This window comes from Drosophila tropicalis, unplaced genomic scaffold (genome assembly GCF_018151085.1).
Source record: "Drosophila tropicalis isolate 14030-0801.00 unplaced genomic scaffold, ASM1815108v1 contig_694, whole genome shotgun sequence".
NCBI classification, from domain to species: domain Eukaryota; kingdom Metazoa; phylum Arthropoda; class Insecta; order Diptera; family Drosophilidae; genus Drosophila; species Drosophila tropicalis.
In genome coordinates, this window is record NW_027173176.1 from 3,697,676 (window position 1) to 3,715,968 (window position 18,293).

Below are 18,293 nucleotides of genomic sequence, written 5' to 3' on the forward strand. Positions count from 1 at the left end.
GTAGAGTTTTCAGCGTTACCAATGGTAAGAAAAAGAGTGTTTGTGTTAAAAGCTAGGCCCTAAAACTCTTGCTTACTACTAGCTGAGTAGCTAGTTATTCGATGATTACATTTTGAAAAGTAAACTTTTAGCAACTGTTGGATTTTCACTTAATTGAGACGTAGTATTAGAAACCCTTGATGATAAAATAAACTGAATGATGGATCTAATATAAACTAGATATCGTTAGCTTTGACTCCGAAAGTCGCTATTAATCTAGCTCTATTGTTGCCTTGACTTCACTAACCCATCGCATTTATCATTGCACTTCAAACCCTCGCCAAACACACACACACATACACACACCTCATCACCCAGTGCAGTGCAGCAACCCTCCTCATTAACGCCCCAATAATTAAACTCAATTAATGACCAAATGACCAGTCAAGCAGGCTTGCTCAGTGAGAACACATCAAAGACGACACGAAAATCAAAGCGACACACAGATGGACAGAGAGAGAGAGAGAGAGAGAGACTGCCTTTACTTTCCTCCCGCTCCACCCACAAATGAAATTTGGGAGCAACCAAAAGAAATTGTAGACTTCGAAGACGCCCACCCGCTAACAAGTTCATTTGTCTTTGTTAAGTCCCTGCCAACAAAACTCCTGGCATAGAATAAACTCCTTTTTCTGTTTAAGGAGTAGGAGTGGAAAAGAACCAACCAAAAAAAAAAAAAAGTAAGTAAAGGGACCGACTTGAACTCAAACCACACGCTGTGTGGTGCTTATCTTGACAGCAAACATTTACAAAAATACGAAATACACGTCTTTATCGCAACCAAACAAGGCACTTTTTCCAATTTTCCCTTCAAAGTTTCCCCTCTGCAGTCTTTTTCTGTACAGTTACTGATTTCCTTGCCACCGCCGCGCGCCATCACCGTTGTGCTCACCCTCAATTGAGCATCTGGCTTTTAAATACTCCGGAGGTAGATTAATCATTGCCCCATTCATTCGGGTTGCCACTACCTGAGCTCTTGAGGAGCAACTTCCACCAAATCCAATTATAATTGCGCTTATCAAAAATAAGTTTTCGATACTTGCTCCTCTTGGAGTTTTTCTTTACACACACACACACACACCCAGATATATACCCGTCTCTTCCAATTTCGCCAATATGGCAATTTAATCCATACAATCAGTTTAAGGCATCGCCATTTATCTCTCTCTCTTTCTTTTGCTCTCCTTTTGGGGGAGGGAATTGTATTCTCATTTTCCTTCTTTTTTTTGCCTCCTTGCGGTTTTACCATTCGTTGTCAATTACTTACCTCAAGTTTAATTGAAGGTGAAATTGCGTCAGTAGAAAAATAAGAAAGTTGCGAAAGATGATATGGACACAATATGTATATGGATATATCATTTGGGTGGATTAGATTCGAGATATTAAATAGTTTTGCAAGTGACTACTTCAATTTCCAGATAAACTCGTGAAGAGATTATAGAAATTATATCCACAACTTGTCTTTTACTTTTCCCTCTGTTATTTCAATATCGATCAGAGTTAAGCGATTCAAAACTAACATTATAGATCATTACCTTATTTGCTGCACATACTTATTAAAAAATTAAAAAGCCGAATACTCATTTAATATATTCATTCAAAAAAATAGTTTCGACATTCTAGAATCTAAAGAATGACAATATTTTAAACCACAAACAATATTAAACTATTTGCAATAGGGCTAATCAAAATGTTCGTGAATGTGATAAATGAAAATGAAATTCAAAGTATAATTAATGTCTCTTATTGTATACTTATTTTTAAAGCGTTTGCCTAAGTTATAAAGTAAATTGAGTCACTACTGCATAGTTTTATCTTACTTTAGCCAGTTGTAGTGCATATAATTTAGAATACAACTGTATCATTTGTATGCAATAGATCATCATGAATAGATGCCTCGTGCTGACAATTTGGCGACTGATAAGGTTAATTGGCATTTTCCTCAGTGGGGAAAAGTGTCGAGGACGACGACAACGACGACGACGACGACCTCTGTTTAATTACACTTAAAATATACATCCGGACTTAGTGGTAGTATCAACATTCACATCCACAATCATCCCTCAATCACAAAGCAATGGCAATGTTAAAATGTCTCGCACTTTTCATTTCATTTTGAAGGGAAAATAATAAATTTTCTCTTAAAATTCATTTCATTAAACATTTTCCATGAGCTGCAAGGACAAAAGAAGGCCGAACCATAGCACGGAAGTCTTTTGTTTATACCACTCTTCTCTTTTCTGTCACTCGCTCTCCCTCTCTCTAGTTGTCTTCAACTGCCGGATGACTTCAGCGTGCCATACTCCGGACTCAAGCAAATTAAGCAAGCTGACAATTTTCTCTGCTCTAAACTGTATAACAACTTAATGAGCCTGCATAACTTTACCAAGGACCTTCCCCCAATTTCAGAGAGAGAGATAGCAACACAGCGAGAGAGAAAGAGAAATAGAATGCCAACCAGAAAAAAAAACGCACGTAAACTTGGCCAGAAGGCAGTTTCGTACGAGACAACGAACGAACGGTGGCAAAAGTCATTATTCACTGTACTAGCGGCAAGTTCCCTTCCTTCTTCACTTCCGTTCTACTGCTAAAAAATAATCAACTTTTACACGACTGTCACACGTTCCTTGCCACCGACACTCTCGCCCGCACTTGCCCCTCTTGCTACTACCTTGCGCTCCCTTCGCTCTGGTGGCAAGTTTCAGGCTCAAAGTTTGAGGCCCCAGCATGGAGACAACTTCCGTGTTGCCTTCGGGGTATCCACGAACGTTGCATATGGTGTGATGTTTTGACCAGAAAAAAAAACACACACAAAAAGAATAAAAAACCAACGTCCCTGGCCAAAGCTTCCCTTACAAATGACGCATTAATGAAGTGATTTTTGGCTTACACTTGGCGAAATCTTTTTCAAAAGTAGCTCAGTTATGATTTAGAGATCATTTTGAAATCAAAATAGAAAAGATTCAAACCAAATAGGGATGGACCTGAATCCATCTCTGCCTAACGAGTTAACCAGTCAAGAAATTCTAATTAAAGTTCCCAAATTAGTATCATATTCTCATTGAAATTTTGAAATCTTCTATTCACTATCTTCTTTTTATATAATACATTGTTTAAGGATTTTTTATTGCTTAATTCTTTGCATTTTTCGCATAGCAAATCACCTTCTCCATGTACTCAAACTGTAATACAAGAAATTGTTGATGATTTTTTGTCTTAGTGGAAAACTTGCGTGGAGGCAACATTTGAATTTTTGGATTTTCCTTATTTTTCTCCCTCTTTGCCATCATTTTGAACTCGAATGCTCAACGCTCATTAACTTCCGCTTGAAGCCTCAGTTCTCCCCCCATTTCTATAGACGCATCTCAACCTCCCCCGCCGCACTTACTGTGTGTGTGTGTGTAGAATTTTCCTGTTTGTTGCTTTATGCAAATGTTTTTCTTGTTATTATTGCTTGCCCGCGATTGTTGTTGTTGTTGTTTCTTGGTTTTATAGAAAAACACGCAAAGTAAACAAACTTTGAGCTCTTGGATTTTATGCTCTTAATATACAAATATATATATATATATATATAAGTATGGCCAAAGTGTATGAGGGTGGGAGAGACAGAGAACGGGAGAATAAAGTTTCCTCTTTGGCCTGTGTGTTTGTTTATATATTTTAATTACGCATCTCTGATTGAGAACAATTTTGGCGGAAAGCGTTGACATTTTGCGACACAGCTGCCGGCATCTCAGTCCTTAGTAAGAAATGAAGGGGGGAGTGAATTTGTTCTTTCAATATTAAAGTGTTGGAGTTTTCGACTTGAACATCAAATGTGTGGCTAATTGCCTAATATGAGGTAACACATTTATGTTATGTGTCGATATTAACATATTCAAGTGCCCAATCAACATTTTCATAAATAAATTTCCATCTCAATGCATATAAGAAGGAAAAAATCTGAAATTATATAACTCCCCCCAACCTTTTGTCCTCCACTTTTCTCCAAACTCTAACATTCAATAAAAAAGACGCAGCTTAGTGTTCTCTTGTATATTGAATTTCATATTTCTCTGTGTGGCAGCATGTTGACTTGACAGCACAATTGACACCCTTTTTTGTCATTCAAATATTTGACACTACCCTCAGAATTTCGCCAAAACCCCCTTTAGTGCCCTTCTAGGGGTAATTTCCATAAATTGTATAAAAAAAAAAACAAGAATGACAAAGAGGTACAGGGTTGGGGGTGCCCAATTTCATATACCCTTGCAATATTTTCAAATCAATTCTTCAAACTGATGAATTTGTAAATGATTGCTTTGACTTTGGAAGGGATTACATTGTTTTTTTTTTTTTTTTAATAAATTTATTATATTTCACTTTATTCGTTACTTATTGTGTTAGTATGTATTAAGAAAATGTTCTTCGATTGTTAGAATATGGAGTTTGAGATCAGTTTTAAACGATTCTCACAAAATTTTATACTTGTTTTACATTACGTTAGGATTGGCCATCTAAATAAGAAAAAGTGTATCCATAGTTCGGTGATCATTGGAAGACTTAGCTTGGCACATTTCTTTATTGAATGCTCCCTTGTCGCCTTTAAAAATTTCTTTTTATTTTATGACTTTTCTTGTTTTCTGTTGTTTTATGTTGTGTAAGTGTGTGTGTGTGTGTGTGTGTGTGTGTGTGTTTGGCAATCAATAAATCGATCAAATCGGCCAAAAGTCATTAACATAAATTTCACATTTTGCAGACAATTAACAATCTCATCTCGCTGACTTCGATAGGTTGGTTTGGTTTGGTTTTGTTGTTTGGTTGGCTATAATAATCCACTCAACGTCCAACAACAAATTGCCAATCGTTTTAAATTGTAAATAATAAATTTTGATGGCATTAAATGTTATTAAGCTCATATATTTATTGTTATGGCCAACCGAACGAAAGGTCTCAATCGCCCTCTGCCCTCAGCTCTTGGCCCTTTTGCCTGTGATAATTGTGTGCGCTTAATTAAATTTTCATGCAGGTGTAATAAAATGATTTTCGCCCCTGACATCTAATTAGATTTGCATTCTGTTCTGTCAGTCGTTCAGCAAAAAAAAAAAAAAAAAAAGAAAATTGAAAAAAATTCACCACCCTAAGGCTATAATTATGGGAGGAATTTTAATAAGGCAATTGAATGGAAATGATGAGATAATTTTAAAGGTTTGCAATGCGCAAAAAAAAAAAAACGAAAACGGTTCAATGAATGCCAATCGTTTGCGATCAAATTATCTAATTTTAATATTAATAATCATAATCATTTTTTTTCCATGGTTTTCTATGTTAATCCCAGAAATGCATTTTGCCAGGTGTGGGTAATTTTTTTATTCCACCAGCTCGACCAGATTTAGCATTCATTTCGTCGCCTTGTCCACAATCTTTTTGACTTTTAGCTGGTTGTGGGGGAGCAGCTTTTGGTGGTGCAGCATCCTTTGGAGGTGGAGCACCTCCCTTTGGTGGTGGAGCACCTTTTGCAGGTGGAGTTTCTTTTGCAGCAGCAGCTGCTTTAGCCGCCTTAGCCTCTTCCTGCGCTTTGGCCTTAGCCTTAGCTGCTATTTGACGCTTCTGCTCAGCAACCAGATCGATGGGTGGCCTAACCATATCGCGCGGATCCCTTGTAAAGTAATAGACTTGATGTATATCACGTGGAATACGTGGTCCATCTGGTATCTCGGGTGGTGTTTGAGTTCTTGGTGCCATGGTATCAGCATAACGATTGTTCGTTTTGTGCTTGCGGCCCAATAGGAAGTTACGAAAACGATATAGAAAAGGTGCTAGATCACGATGTTTGGGATTTGGAGGCATTATTTATTACAGTGTTATCTTGTTGTTGTTGTTTTAATTTTGTGTGAGATTGTTTAGTGTTATCAAAACTCGTTGTAACAACTTTTTCCAAGTCAACTGAATCTGGTATAAAATTTGTCAAGAGAAATATTCAATTGATTGATTAAACGACTTAACTTCTTAGAATAAATATTTAATAACTCTCAAGTATATCATTCAATTGAACGAACCGTGTGGCACACACTTCCGTTGCTTTGGCTGCTTCCACACGACTTCATGCAACAGTTGCTGTATCAAATTTTGAGTAGTTGCCCCCTTTCCTGGCCATCCTCCCTGCCTGCCTGCCTGCCTTTCTCTGATTTTATTTTTTCCCTCTTGCAAGTCAATTCAATAAGCGTCAATCTCTCGTTTACTGAAAAGTTGTCGGCGTCTCTTGCTCGCCTGTCAATCAATTTGGCAACTAAATCTGCCATCGATGAATTTCAATTATTACCACAGAAAGGCGCGTCGTAATGGGGAAAACAATAACCGAAAATCTTCTGCCATCTTGACCAATAATGAAATTTTTTTCTTTGTATGTTACATTTCTCTTTTTGCGCAATATCATCAAAAAGTCGACGAATTTGGCATTAATGAAAACACTTCAATTTCCGATGCCAATCAGTGACAGAAACAGAACAGAAGAGAACAGACAAGAGAAGAGAGGCGAACCAAACGCGAATAGACCTAGTTACTCCGCCTTTTGCTGTGTGCAAAAGTGTGACAGGAGCACGCTCCGAGGTTTACTGTACTGACAAAAGTACTACATATACGCACGTTTTGTTTTTGACGCCCCCGCATTTGGCAAAAAGCTGTCACTTTGACAGCAGCCAAACACATTTGGCCGGAAATGCCTGTGAAGGAGATGTTAATCAGAAAGCACTGCGAAAGAGAAAGTGAATATGACTGAGACTGTGACTCTCTCTCTCTGCATTTTTGGAACTCTGCTCACATTTCATCAGATAAGCAGCTTGTCGAGATTTACGAAATCGAGCTGATTATGTCTTCTGTTGGGCGACTGCGAGACGCGTGTCAAAGGGTGACCCCGTCGTTGTGCGCTGTTTCAATGTGTTTACCTTTTGGATTGGCCCAGGGGTTGAGTTTGAGTTTGGTTGGTTTGGTTTGGTTTGGTTTCGGCATAAAGTTGTTCAATGCCTTGTTTAACAAGCTGCATTTTCCTTTTTTCCCCGACTATGGGAAATGCATAAATCAGCTTGACTTCTCTTCAGTCCTTCCCCTTCACTTTCATTCTCTTTCTCAGTTACTCTCAATTTGATTATAATTTACGGACGCGCATGCTGAAAAGCGTTTGTCCGATAAGCTAAATATCAGGTTAACATTTTGGATTTGGAATAAAAAAAAAAAAAACAGCAAAGGGAAATTGATTGTATGTGTGAGAACAAAAAATATGCGTTTTGTTCTTAAAACGGGTAGAAAAAAATGCAAACTCTTATCAGGAAATAAGATAACACCAAGAAGGGCTGTCAAAATCAAATGGGCGGTGCAAATGGTCGAATAACAATGGGAAGAGAAAGGACTCAAGGAAACGCAAGAAATATTTATACATCAGTCTTATCGATGATTAAACATAATTGATAAAATGCAATTTATGTGAACGTGAAAGTGGGAAAACCCTTGTCAGTAAAATTGTGAAATTTGCCTCACTTTAAACTAAAAGTTTGAAAGAAAGTCACTCTCGCCTAGGGAGAAACCACCTTAAAAAGTTTATTAACATTAACAACAACAATAAATTTACTACAACATGTATTCCTTATTCTACAGAACCTTTCAGAACACTGATAATATCTCAATAATACAGATATCCTTTAGAAAAAACAACTGTAATTAAATTAGTAAAATTTCTTTAACTATTAATTTTATTTTGGGTTAATTTTTTGTTGCCAATTGAAAATCCTTCATGAGTTTACTTTCAGTATGAGATTATGAATTGCGTTTAATGATCTGTCCACATTATTATTTTGTGCATTTTTTTTCGTCTAAGCTTTTTCGTATCATGTTTTTTTTTACTTGTTTGACCCATTTGTCAAGTCACTCAACTGGTCTTTCTCTTTTTCTCTCTTTCTCCTCTTCTTTAGTAAATTTATCCCCATATATTCTCACACTTTTGCACAAAGGTAGATCTTTGCTTATTCCAAGCAATGGAGTCTGCTAATTTCACAGCTAACTTAAGTGGCCAAGAGAGAACTTGACAGTCATTTAATAAAATTTCATTTCCCACCATCAAGTACTATATACATATACACAAGTATATATAGCAAAAGTCTCGACTTCAATTTTTGATGCGTAACAAAATTTTATGAAATACTTACTTGACGAAACAGAAAGCGAGAGAGATAGAGAGAAACGGACAGAATGGACGAGACTGAAACTGAGATAGAGATGAAGAGCAAATTTTATGTTTGGATGGGCTATAAAATTTTAGCGCTAGCAAAAGTCTCTACTGAGCTGCTAGCGGTTTGTTGTCTTCCATCTTGTCCCTTGGCTCGCCTTTGGCTAATAATACCCAAGCATTTACACCTTTATGGGGTGTACTTAGAAGCGTTTATTTATGCTAATGGCATGGGCCAGATAGACGAGGCTAGCGAGCGGTAGGGGATGGACGTTTGCCAAACGCTTGGCGGAGATTCCACTAATACTACCCCGAAGCACTGTAAAAGCATAACAACAACAGCGAACAGGAAGAACAAGGGATAGTTGAAGCTTAAGATTTTTAGCAGGTAAACTTTGTAGCATGTACTTTGACTTCATCTCTTTCTTGCATCTCCATTTCCATCTTCTTCTGCTTCTTCTTATTGTTGGTGTTCATCTGTTTACATAGAATTTCATCACACAAGATGAAGGAAAGTTCGAGGTTCACCCTCACATCTTGACCCCTGCTGATGGTTGCCGAAATCCTCCATCCCCTCATACCCTGTACGGGCTACTTCTGCTGGCACTGTAGCACATTCTTGTCTCGAATGTGTTTGTAATTTCCCTAGAGTGTGTTTGACTTTGACGACTTAAGTTGTAAAAACTTTAACATTATCATTTTCACTACGAGAACGAGAAGCATGCATTTGGAGCATGTGTGTCCCGTGTCTCTATCATGCTACCTACCCACGCCTGCCTGCCTGCCAGCCAGCCAGCCAGCCTGCCAGTGTCCTCTCTCTCTCTTTCTCTGTGTGCAGACAGACATTTTGATGATGTTGACCTTCGCTACTTTTACTTTTTCCTTCACTCCACACACACACGCACACACACACATCTAGAAAGTTTGCCATTTTCTGCTTCTTTAAAATTTTTTGGCGACCTCAGGACATTGTTGACATATCGCATTACAAGACCAGAGAGAAAGCAAAAGACAAAAATATAGAGAGAGAGTGAGAAAGAAAGAGAATGAAAAAGGAAAAACTTTTGGTTTAGCTGTGGCCCAATAAAGTTCAGAGATCTTTGCTCCAACCTTGGCTCATATTACTCTGATTTTTCTTTATTATACCTATGCATTGTTCGAATAGGTTGAGCATTTTTCCATCACATGTGTCAATTAGTTCAATCAATGGACCGCATGTCCCACCACCATCATCATCATCAGATGAATCTTTAACCCCTAAGGGTGACGGCATCACATAAAAAAGTGAAATAGGAAACACAAAAAAAAAAAAAAAAAAAGGAATCAGTACAATTTGAGAATGCAACCCCCCGAGAGCGATATCAATTAATTTGACATATGCCATGTCGACCACAGCATGCTAATGATCGCTGAAAGATTTGAAAGCCTCTTTAAAGGTCTTTGAAAAACTTTTGAGACAATGACAATGAGACAAGTTTACACAAGTTATCTTCGTTTGCCTTTAATTTACCAGGCAACCTCATTTTGCCTAAGAGAATTGTAATTTTCAAACGTATCTTGAAATAAATTTTAAAGGCAAACCCCTTTCAGGCATTTTTGAGACAGATTTAAACTGCAAGATGGCTCTCACTCTCTCTATCAGCTTCTACCTTGTGCTCATTAAAATGGCTCAAACGTTGTGTTTATGCACCGAAAATGGTGTTCCTCTTGGCTCCCCGCCCTCCTCGCCCAGGACTTTGGCCCATTCTTTCTTCTAGGTATGTACATATCTCGCCATTCATTTCACAGCCTTCTAGTTTCATTCATTTCATGCCCACGTTTATTGTTTTCCAAGTCATTTTCAGCATCTTATCAATTTGACTCAGAGGCAGAGGCAATAAAAGAGTAACCATTGTTTGCCCCATTTTATTCCGCCTCTTTTTCCCCCTCCTCCTGCTCTGCCTCTTCTTCCATGCCGTTTCATTGATAATGAAGACACCAACAACATTGTCTTTTTTTTTTTTTTTGGTAGAAGAAAAAGTACTCCACACTCTACCTCAAACATTTCCTTAAGCTTCTGTTCCATGTCCTTGTGCCTGTGCTTCCGTGGAACGTGATTCTCTTATCAATGCGACTTATTTTGCAAGACGGCCCAGGTTTCTCCTTGGGGGCTTGACGCTATCTATCGGTGGGAGCAATTAAAATTTGTAGCTATTGGTAAAATGGCAGCGCCAAGTATTTGGAATTCGATTCGTTTGCTTGCAAATCATTTTCGCCCTCATGCCACCCAACCACCACCACCACCACCACAAGCGCCATTCCCCATACACTTTACTCCCCCTTTCTTCCTTCGTTCCACTAGGACTCAGAATTTTCTGTGGCCCCTTTCACCATTTTTCATAGTGACAGCCCAATGGGCGTTAATTGCTTGGGTTTGGTTTAAGGTTATGGAGTATAAGATAAGCGCGCGTGATTTTTCTACGAATTTTGTGCCCAGCGGGCAAAATTGTAACGCACTTTATGTTCTCATTGTTGTTGTTGTTGTTGTTGTTGCTACTGCACGTGAAAAATGTGGTATGAGAAGGGGCCTGACGTGGGTGGTTGGAATGAATATTATTTTTTTCTGACTTGTTATAAGGCTCAATTCATTTGTATACCCTATACACACCAAGAGGTTATTAAATTGGGGATTTATATTGAATGCGTTTAGATTTCTTGCAATATTTTTATGTATTTAAATCTTTTTCTCAACATTATTCAAAGTTGTAGCAATTTATTGACTAGTAAACTGAGCGATTCTTTAGAATTTACACTTCTTAAAGGTTATGTGAACTTTACAACTAAATACCATTATCTTTCATTTTCCCCTCAAATCATATCGGGGTCACCACATGGCTATATAAATAATAATAATTCACTATTTTCTGCATACAAATGATAAACAAAAACAGGGTATAAAAACGTCAACACTCTGAATGACAGCAAACTTTTTTTTCGCTCTCCATTTTGACGATTTAAATGAGGATTCCTTTTTTTGAGTGAGATGCGTGGCATGGGCGTGCCTTTGGCCTGATAAGAAGATGATGCAGCAAAGGGCAGGAGGTCAAAGAATATATATATACATCTTTGACTCGCTTTTTTTGAATTGGCAAAACGTGCATCAAATGGCTTAATTACGTCTAACAGAAAGCCGAACTTTGATCTTGACTTTTGTTTGGAGGCAAGCTAACAAAAAAAAAGTTCTTTAAAAAAACAAAATGGTAAAGTGGTAAAAAACAGAAAATAAAAAATAAAAAACAATTCAAATGAGCAGCAAAAAAACGTTTAGAGTCTTTATTTAATTGAATGTTTCTACACCGACTAAGACAAACTGCTGTCTTTAGATCTGCATCTATTTGGGGGTTTCTTTTTTTATTTTAATGAATTCACTACTCAATGCAATAATTCAAACTTTCTGAAGAAAAGGGAGAGAGAGGAAAGGAGACAGCTGGAACGAGACGAGACAAAAAGACAAACAGAAGGCGGAAAAACAAACAATCAGATGGGAGAAAAAAGAAGAAGAAAGAAAAGGGAACTGAAACTCCTCCACTTAAAAGTAAAAGCAGAGAAAAGCTTTTAAATGTGAAAACATATATAAAAGATACATTTATATATGCAAATATATATATATATACTGGTTGACGATATCTCTGATCAATGGAAATGAAACCCCAGAGAAAACATATTTATTTGTAAGGTATAAACATTTCTCTAAGGATGAAGTAAAGGTTAAAGGATATGAAGTGGTTTTTAGGATGTTTAACAAATTCGATTGGTTATATTAATTGTTATAAAGAACACCCTGTATATATATACATAAGTATGTATGTATATCGAAATCTATATGAGACATTCGTTAACTTTTCGTTTTGATATTGATGCAATGTCAATCAGTTGATCAATAAACATGGCTCCTAAATGCAAATTGATGACGCAATTGAGACATAAACTTCAGTCCTCGTTTTCATTTTTCCATCTTTTTCCAACGCTCTGTTATGTGTGTTTGTGAGTTTTTTTATTGCCCTCATTGTTGTTGTTGATGTTGTTGTTGTTGTTGTTGCTGCTGATATATTTGTCTCCTTGTTGTTGATGTTTATTAAATATTTATTTTGTGACATTTATGTTTTCAACATTCGTCTTCTCCATTTTTGTTTTTTTTTTTGGTTTTTTTCCGTATTTGATTCAAATGTTGCACGATTTATGTATTTTTGATGTTAAATTGATTTGAATTGTTGACCTTCTTACGATTTAATATGGCTTATTCAATATGCCAAGTCATGTAGTTTTCAAATTGGTTAGACACTATCTGTCCAGCTGTCTCTTCGCATGTCCTTTGCCTTGTTTCAAATGTCCTTTTATCATTTATTTGCATATTGTCTCTAAAAACGAGACAAAGAGAGACAGAGCAAAAAGTAAAACTTGCTTCCGTTTTGTTGCATTCTCATATCAAATTTATTTTACAGTTTACAATATTTAATTTACTCTTACACAAATTGTTGCCATTTATGTTTTGTTCTATGTAAATTTTCTGCCCTTTTTTTCTCACTAAAGGGCCAACTCCATGGAGTTATCGCCCTCTCTCTCCATCTGCCTCTGTCTCTGTCCCTGTCACTCCTATGCTGAGGGTCACAAAAACATGTGCTCAATAAATATATTTTAAATTGAAATTTTCAGTAAATATGTTCAAAGTAAATTGAAATGCCGAGTTACAAGGAAGAGGCATCAACTTCAAATTGATATATGTGATTGTTATTTTAAATCTTTAATACAGATTGCAATTTTTTGGACTGTTTGGATATAGAATGAAAGCAAAACGACTATGGTAAAATTGGCATTAAAGGATGATGATGTTTTTTAATAAATTATCTATACATATCGAATTAAATATACATAGTTTAAAGATTATACAAATTAAATTCGAGATTATTTATTTAATCTCTCTTGAGGCTTGCTTCAACCTTTCTTCAAGATCAGATCAATGATAAATTGAATATTAGATTGTTTTTTATCTTTTTTTGTATATTCTTTGAATCTAATTTAAGAATTCTCTAGCTTAGTTTTATGTCTATTTAATAAATATATCTCAATTTGCAATTTTTCCTTCTATCTGCTTCAAAAATAAAGATTTTATAGAGAGATAATCATTATCTTTAAATATTCTTGTAACAAATTTAATATAGTTTTCAGTTTTGTAAAGTTTCTTAATTTCTCATGATTGGAAGTAAAGCTTTATATTTACTCAACTCTGTTTCTTTAATAGTCTTTCGGTTTTGATCATTCAACTAATCTTTCATAGACTATAATTGTTCCTGCCTTTTGTTGTTTATCTTTTTGGCTAAATGGACTCGGTTTTCTTACTTATTTCTATAGGACTATAGACTGATCATTGTTCATTTCAATTGTTCTTGTTATCTTTCTCTTACTCTTCTCTATTGCAATGTTTATCGCCATCTCTGTCTATGGCATCTCCCATTCTCACATTTAAATGCGCATATTTCACAGTTAACATGACTTGACAACGACAACATGCCTTTCTGCCTTATAGCCTTTATGTTTCTCCCATTCTGGCCTTCTTCTTTCATTGCTCTTGGCCGGGTCGGGTCTCTAAATATGTAAACAAATAGTTTTGGCAATTGCCAAGTGGGGCATGGCCATGTCAGAGCTTTCTCTCTGTCTCACTCTCTCGGTTCAGTTCAATTCAGTCCCTTCCTGGCTGCATGTTGTGTGGCATGCGGTCGTGCAGCGGCAACAACTTTTGCAACATGCAACCAGCCAACCAACTCGGCATGGCTGGCTGGTAAAATAAACGAGGCCTTAAATCGAACTTTGTACACGGCGGTCGAGGGTCGTCAGGCAGGTGGGTAGGTAGGTGGGTGGATAGATGGCTAGGACCCTCGTCTCGTTTGAGGTTAACATAATTTAAGCAGGATCCTGCCAGGCTAACTGCCTGCCCATTTAACATGTTGGCAACATGCGTGCCTCGCTCTCCCTTTCACACACCATCTCTCTCTCTCTCTCTGTCTTTCTCTTTCTCTTCGTGTATGTGTGTGGCAATTTTGCAAATTATAAATTTTCCACCTGCACAATATGCTAGACGACTAAGGACTATGGACAACGGGTCTATGGGTACTAGGACGTCTAACGCCCACGCACACACACACACATACACACACATAGAACACACATAACTGTAGTTTAAACTTTTAAGCGCACCCGTTACGCTTCCTGCCAACAATCCGACAATTGATCGCTGTTTCCGGACTTGGTTTCGCCTTCTGGAAAAATTAAGTCGACACCCAGCACACACACACACACACACATGGATAGGCACATACAGAGACGTACACTAGAAGTAAATTCTTATGAGTTTTGGATAGTTTCAACACTCCTTCTTCTCTCTGGTGGTTAATGGAGCAGCGTTTTACATTCACAAATAGTTGGTTAGACTTCTTGCATGCATCGTGCATGTAGAACGCATGTTTTTGTGAAATTCTTTACAAGCAAACTTTATGCGCGAGAAACTTGTTGACGAAAATCATAAATTAGAAACTTTTCAACGCGTTTCAACAAAATTTAACTAAATGCGATAAGAGAAGAGGGGTAGTTCTTCAAGAGTTTGGTCAAGCCGAATCGAATTTCAATTTTATATTATTAAAATTCTAGCTCTATATTAGAGGACTTCCGCTTAAGTCTATACGAAATAGGACATTCGATTTCTAGAGATTCTAGAAGAAAATTGATTCATTTCACATATCATTAGTAAAAGATTGAAAGATATTGATTCATTTATTTATTGCATTAATAAGCAATTAATTTCCCGTAGTTTGGTCAAATTTGTTAGCTTGTGCGCGTGTCTGTGTGTGTGTGTGTGTGTGAGGGTGTATTGCAAAATCTCTTTTTTTCTCATTTTCCATACATACATATATGTGTATAAATAATTAATTAAACTTTTCTTAACCACCTTATGGTAACATATTTTTATGTCACATCAGCAAATTGCAATCCACACACACACACACACACACACACACACACACACACACACACACACACACATACACCCACAAAACGAAGCAATGATGCTCCGGCCTATGCACACTCATTAACACAACAATAAAATGCATCATCCCGCCTCCGTGTCGGCCTCCGCATGGGCGGACCACCAATGCCGGTCATGGCACCGTGTCATCTGGTCAACATCTCATCCTCAACTACATTCACATTCACATTCTCCTCATGATATTGATGTGGAGTGGAAGAAGTCGTCGGACAATTAATGTGACTGACACACATGCAAAATTTTGCCGCCATTCGCGTTGTCATATTTGATTTACAGTTGCAATTTACGCACTTTCCCCCAAAAAACCAGCAAGAAAGGGCAAAAGGGTGGAGGAGAGTGAGTGGGTGACAGCAGCAGCGTCGAAGGAGATGGCGATGGAAATGGAGAAGGATGAGGATGAGGAGTCCTCCAAACTGAACCGACAGCTGTCCACGTCAGCATCCGGCGTCTGTTTGATGTTGTTAATTGATTTTCAAAGTCAACTTGCCTCTCTCTCTCTCTCACCCGCTTTCGCTTTCCCGGAGAAAGGGCTTTCACCCGCCACACTCAGAGATTAGCAGGAGAGTGTAAAATGCATCTCCATTGAGGCGCAAGCGACATAAAACCAATTCCCAATCCGCATTCGCTGGACAATTTACAGCGACCATGGACCATAGGATCTCTGTCCCTCACTCTCTCTCTCTCTTGCACTCTTTTGCAATATCTGTCTCGTTCTGTGCTATGGTGCGTTGTAAGTGCAATGAAGCGCATTTGCAGGCTGCAATTTGGCTAGTGGATTTTGGCGTCGGTTGTGGAGAGTTTTGGGAGTTGAAGTTGGTTGGATTCGATGCGGTACGTGTTTGTTTTATGTGTGTGTGGCCATTGTAGTGTTCAATGGACATGCGACTGTCTTCTTCTTCTTCTCTTCATCGTCATCATCATCATCATCTCCGCACCCAACTACTCTTCACCTCTGTTCAGTTCAATTCTGTTCTGTTCTGTTCTGTTTTACTCTGTGTTTCTGTTCTGTTGTGCGTTTTGTCCTGTTGTCTGCTCTGGCATGCGGTTCAATCAAAGCGATTTCCAATGTCCACAAAATTGCGCAAAAGGACATTTTGGTAATTTCAACGATGTCGCCAGTCACCCCAAAAACGACACCGATTAGGAGCGGATTAGTGCTTAAATGGCGCCCGAATGTCATAGGCAAATGTTAATATACTTTCTATGAATCGCAAGCAGTAACTTTAAAGATTTTAGAAAATATTTGTCCATCAAAATTACAAATAGAATTCTATGAATTATTCACAAGATTTTGAATAAAATATATTATTTAAGACTTGATAAATGAATTACTTATATAAAATATTTACACTTTTTTAAGTTTTTTTATTTACCTTTACCTTTTTAGATATATTCCAATACTTTACATTCTCTAACAATGCGCCCAAAATCCATGGATATATGTATTTGATAAATGGCCAAATCCGCTCCTTACCGCAGGACAATCGCTTGTTGTTGGTAATGAGTTTGGTTTTACTGTTTAAATTTAAACATGCTTGCCAAAGTGCAGTAGAATGGGATGGTAGGTCGAATGAAAGGGCCCAAATAGTATATGGTCCTGTGTGTTTAGTGGTGGGGAGGAGGGAGCATTCTGGATGCGGTCTACGGTTCTAAAGTGTATTTGCATTTAACTCTAAATGCATGGCCAATGCAGAGTGAAGGAGAAGGCTCGCTTCGGCTTGCATTGGAAAAACATGACAGTTGCATTAATTTTGATTGCGTAAATATTTTAAGTGTGTGCGGATTGCAAAAATGTTTGCCCAATGGCAATGGAGATGGGAATTAAGTTGATGGCAGCAGAAATAACAAGTAAAAACAACAACAACAACAGCAATGGCAACAGCAATGTGCAGCAGTTACTACAGGCAGTTGCAGTTGCAGTAGCAGTTTACAATTGCAATTGCAATTGAGATTGAGAGGTTCAGTTGAAAATGTGGGTGAACGAATTACGATGCATATTTAAAGTTTTTGAAGGACTTGTTGCCCCTCGGTCCGCCTCCATCCACCATCAAGTTCACTGAACTCGTTGACTTGTTTGGCAACTTTTCTAATTAAACGAACAGCAACAACAACTTCATTAACTTCGAATGGAATAAGGATAATTCTCATTTACCCTTAACCACCAACAAACACCCAAACTCTATGCTCCATTCACATTGAGTTAAGCTAATTTCAGACACTAATAAAATTTATTTATCCAATGCTAAGGAATGCATGAAAATTTATGAGCACGTAGCTGACATAAAAATGTTGTCTGGAATTGTCTTTGGCCTAGATTAAACATATACATATACACATAGAGTAAATGCTTCACCCCATAAAAACTAAAACTGAAATCAGAAGACAATTTACAAGCTTCAAACATCAAATTTTATGACGTCTAGGCCATAATTATCGTATACGATTTGTTGCGCATGGAGATTTTCCTTACAATGAAATAAAATTGCTTATATAAAGGGAGGCGGAGGGAGTGCTTAAAGAGGTTAGGCAAACTCATAAAACTTTCGCTCATTTTGATGTTAGAATATTAATGTATACAGATTTTGTTGGTTATGGGTATGAGCCAGTGCAGTTAATAAAAGTTGATTAACTCATTGGATTAGCTTTAGATTTTGGAATTTAGCATTTGACATTTTGATTACAATTAAATTGTTGATTGGTTAATTAAGCAATTGGCTTGGCATCGTTTATGCAAAATATTTAATTATACCATACACCCATAGGGTGAAATGGTATATTAAAGTCGCCAAAATGTATGTAACAGGCAGAAGGAAGCTTCTCCGACCCTATAAAGTATATATATTCTTGATCAGGATCAGCCGAGTCGATCTAGCCATGTCCGTCTGTCCGTCCGTCCGTCCGTCCGTCCGTCCGTCCGTATGAACACGCAGATCTCGGAGACTATAAGAGCTAGAGCCACCAAATTTGGTATGTATACTCGTG

General features: G+C 37.5%; 2 protein-coding genes across 2 annotated transcripts in view; one reads left to right on the top strand and one right to left on the bottom strand.

Moving 5' to 3' along the window:
- Nucleotides 1-18,293, top strand: part of LOC137579186 (cytoplasmic polyadenylation element-binding protein) — a 352,744-nt gene that overhangs the window by 69,734 nt on the left and 264,717 nt on the right. The gene's annotated exons all lie outside the window — the stretch shown is intronic.
- On the bottom strand, nucleotides 5,277-5,941 carry ND-B14.5AL (NADH dehydrogenase (ubiquinone) B14.5 A subunit-like). Its single transcript, XM_068293038.1, has one exon. The coding sequence runs from the start codon at nucleotides 5,863-5,865 to the stop codon at nucleotides 5,344-5,346; it is 522 nt and encodes a 173-aa protein (XP_068149139.1). The 5' UTR covers nucleotides 5,866-5,941; the 3' UTR covers nucleotides 5,277-5,343.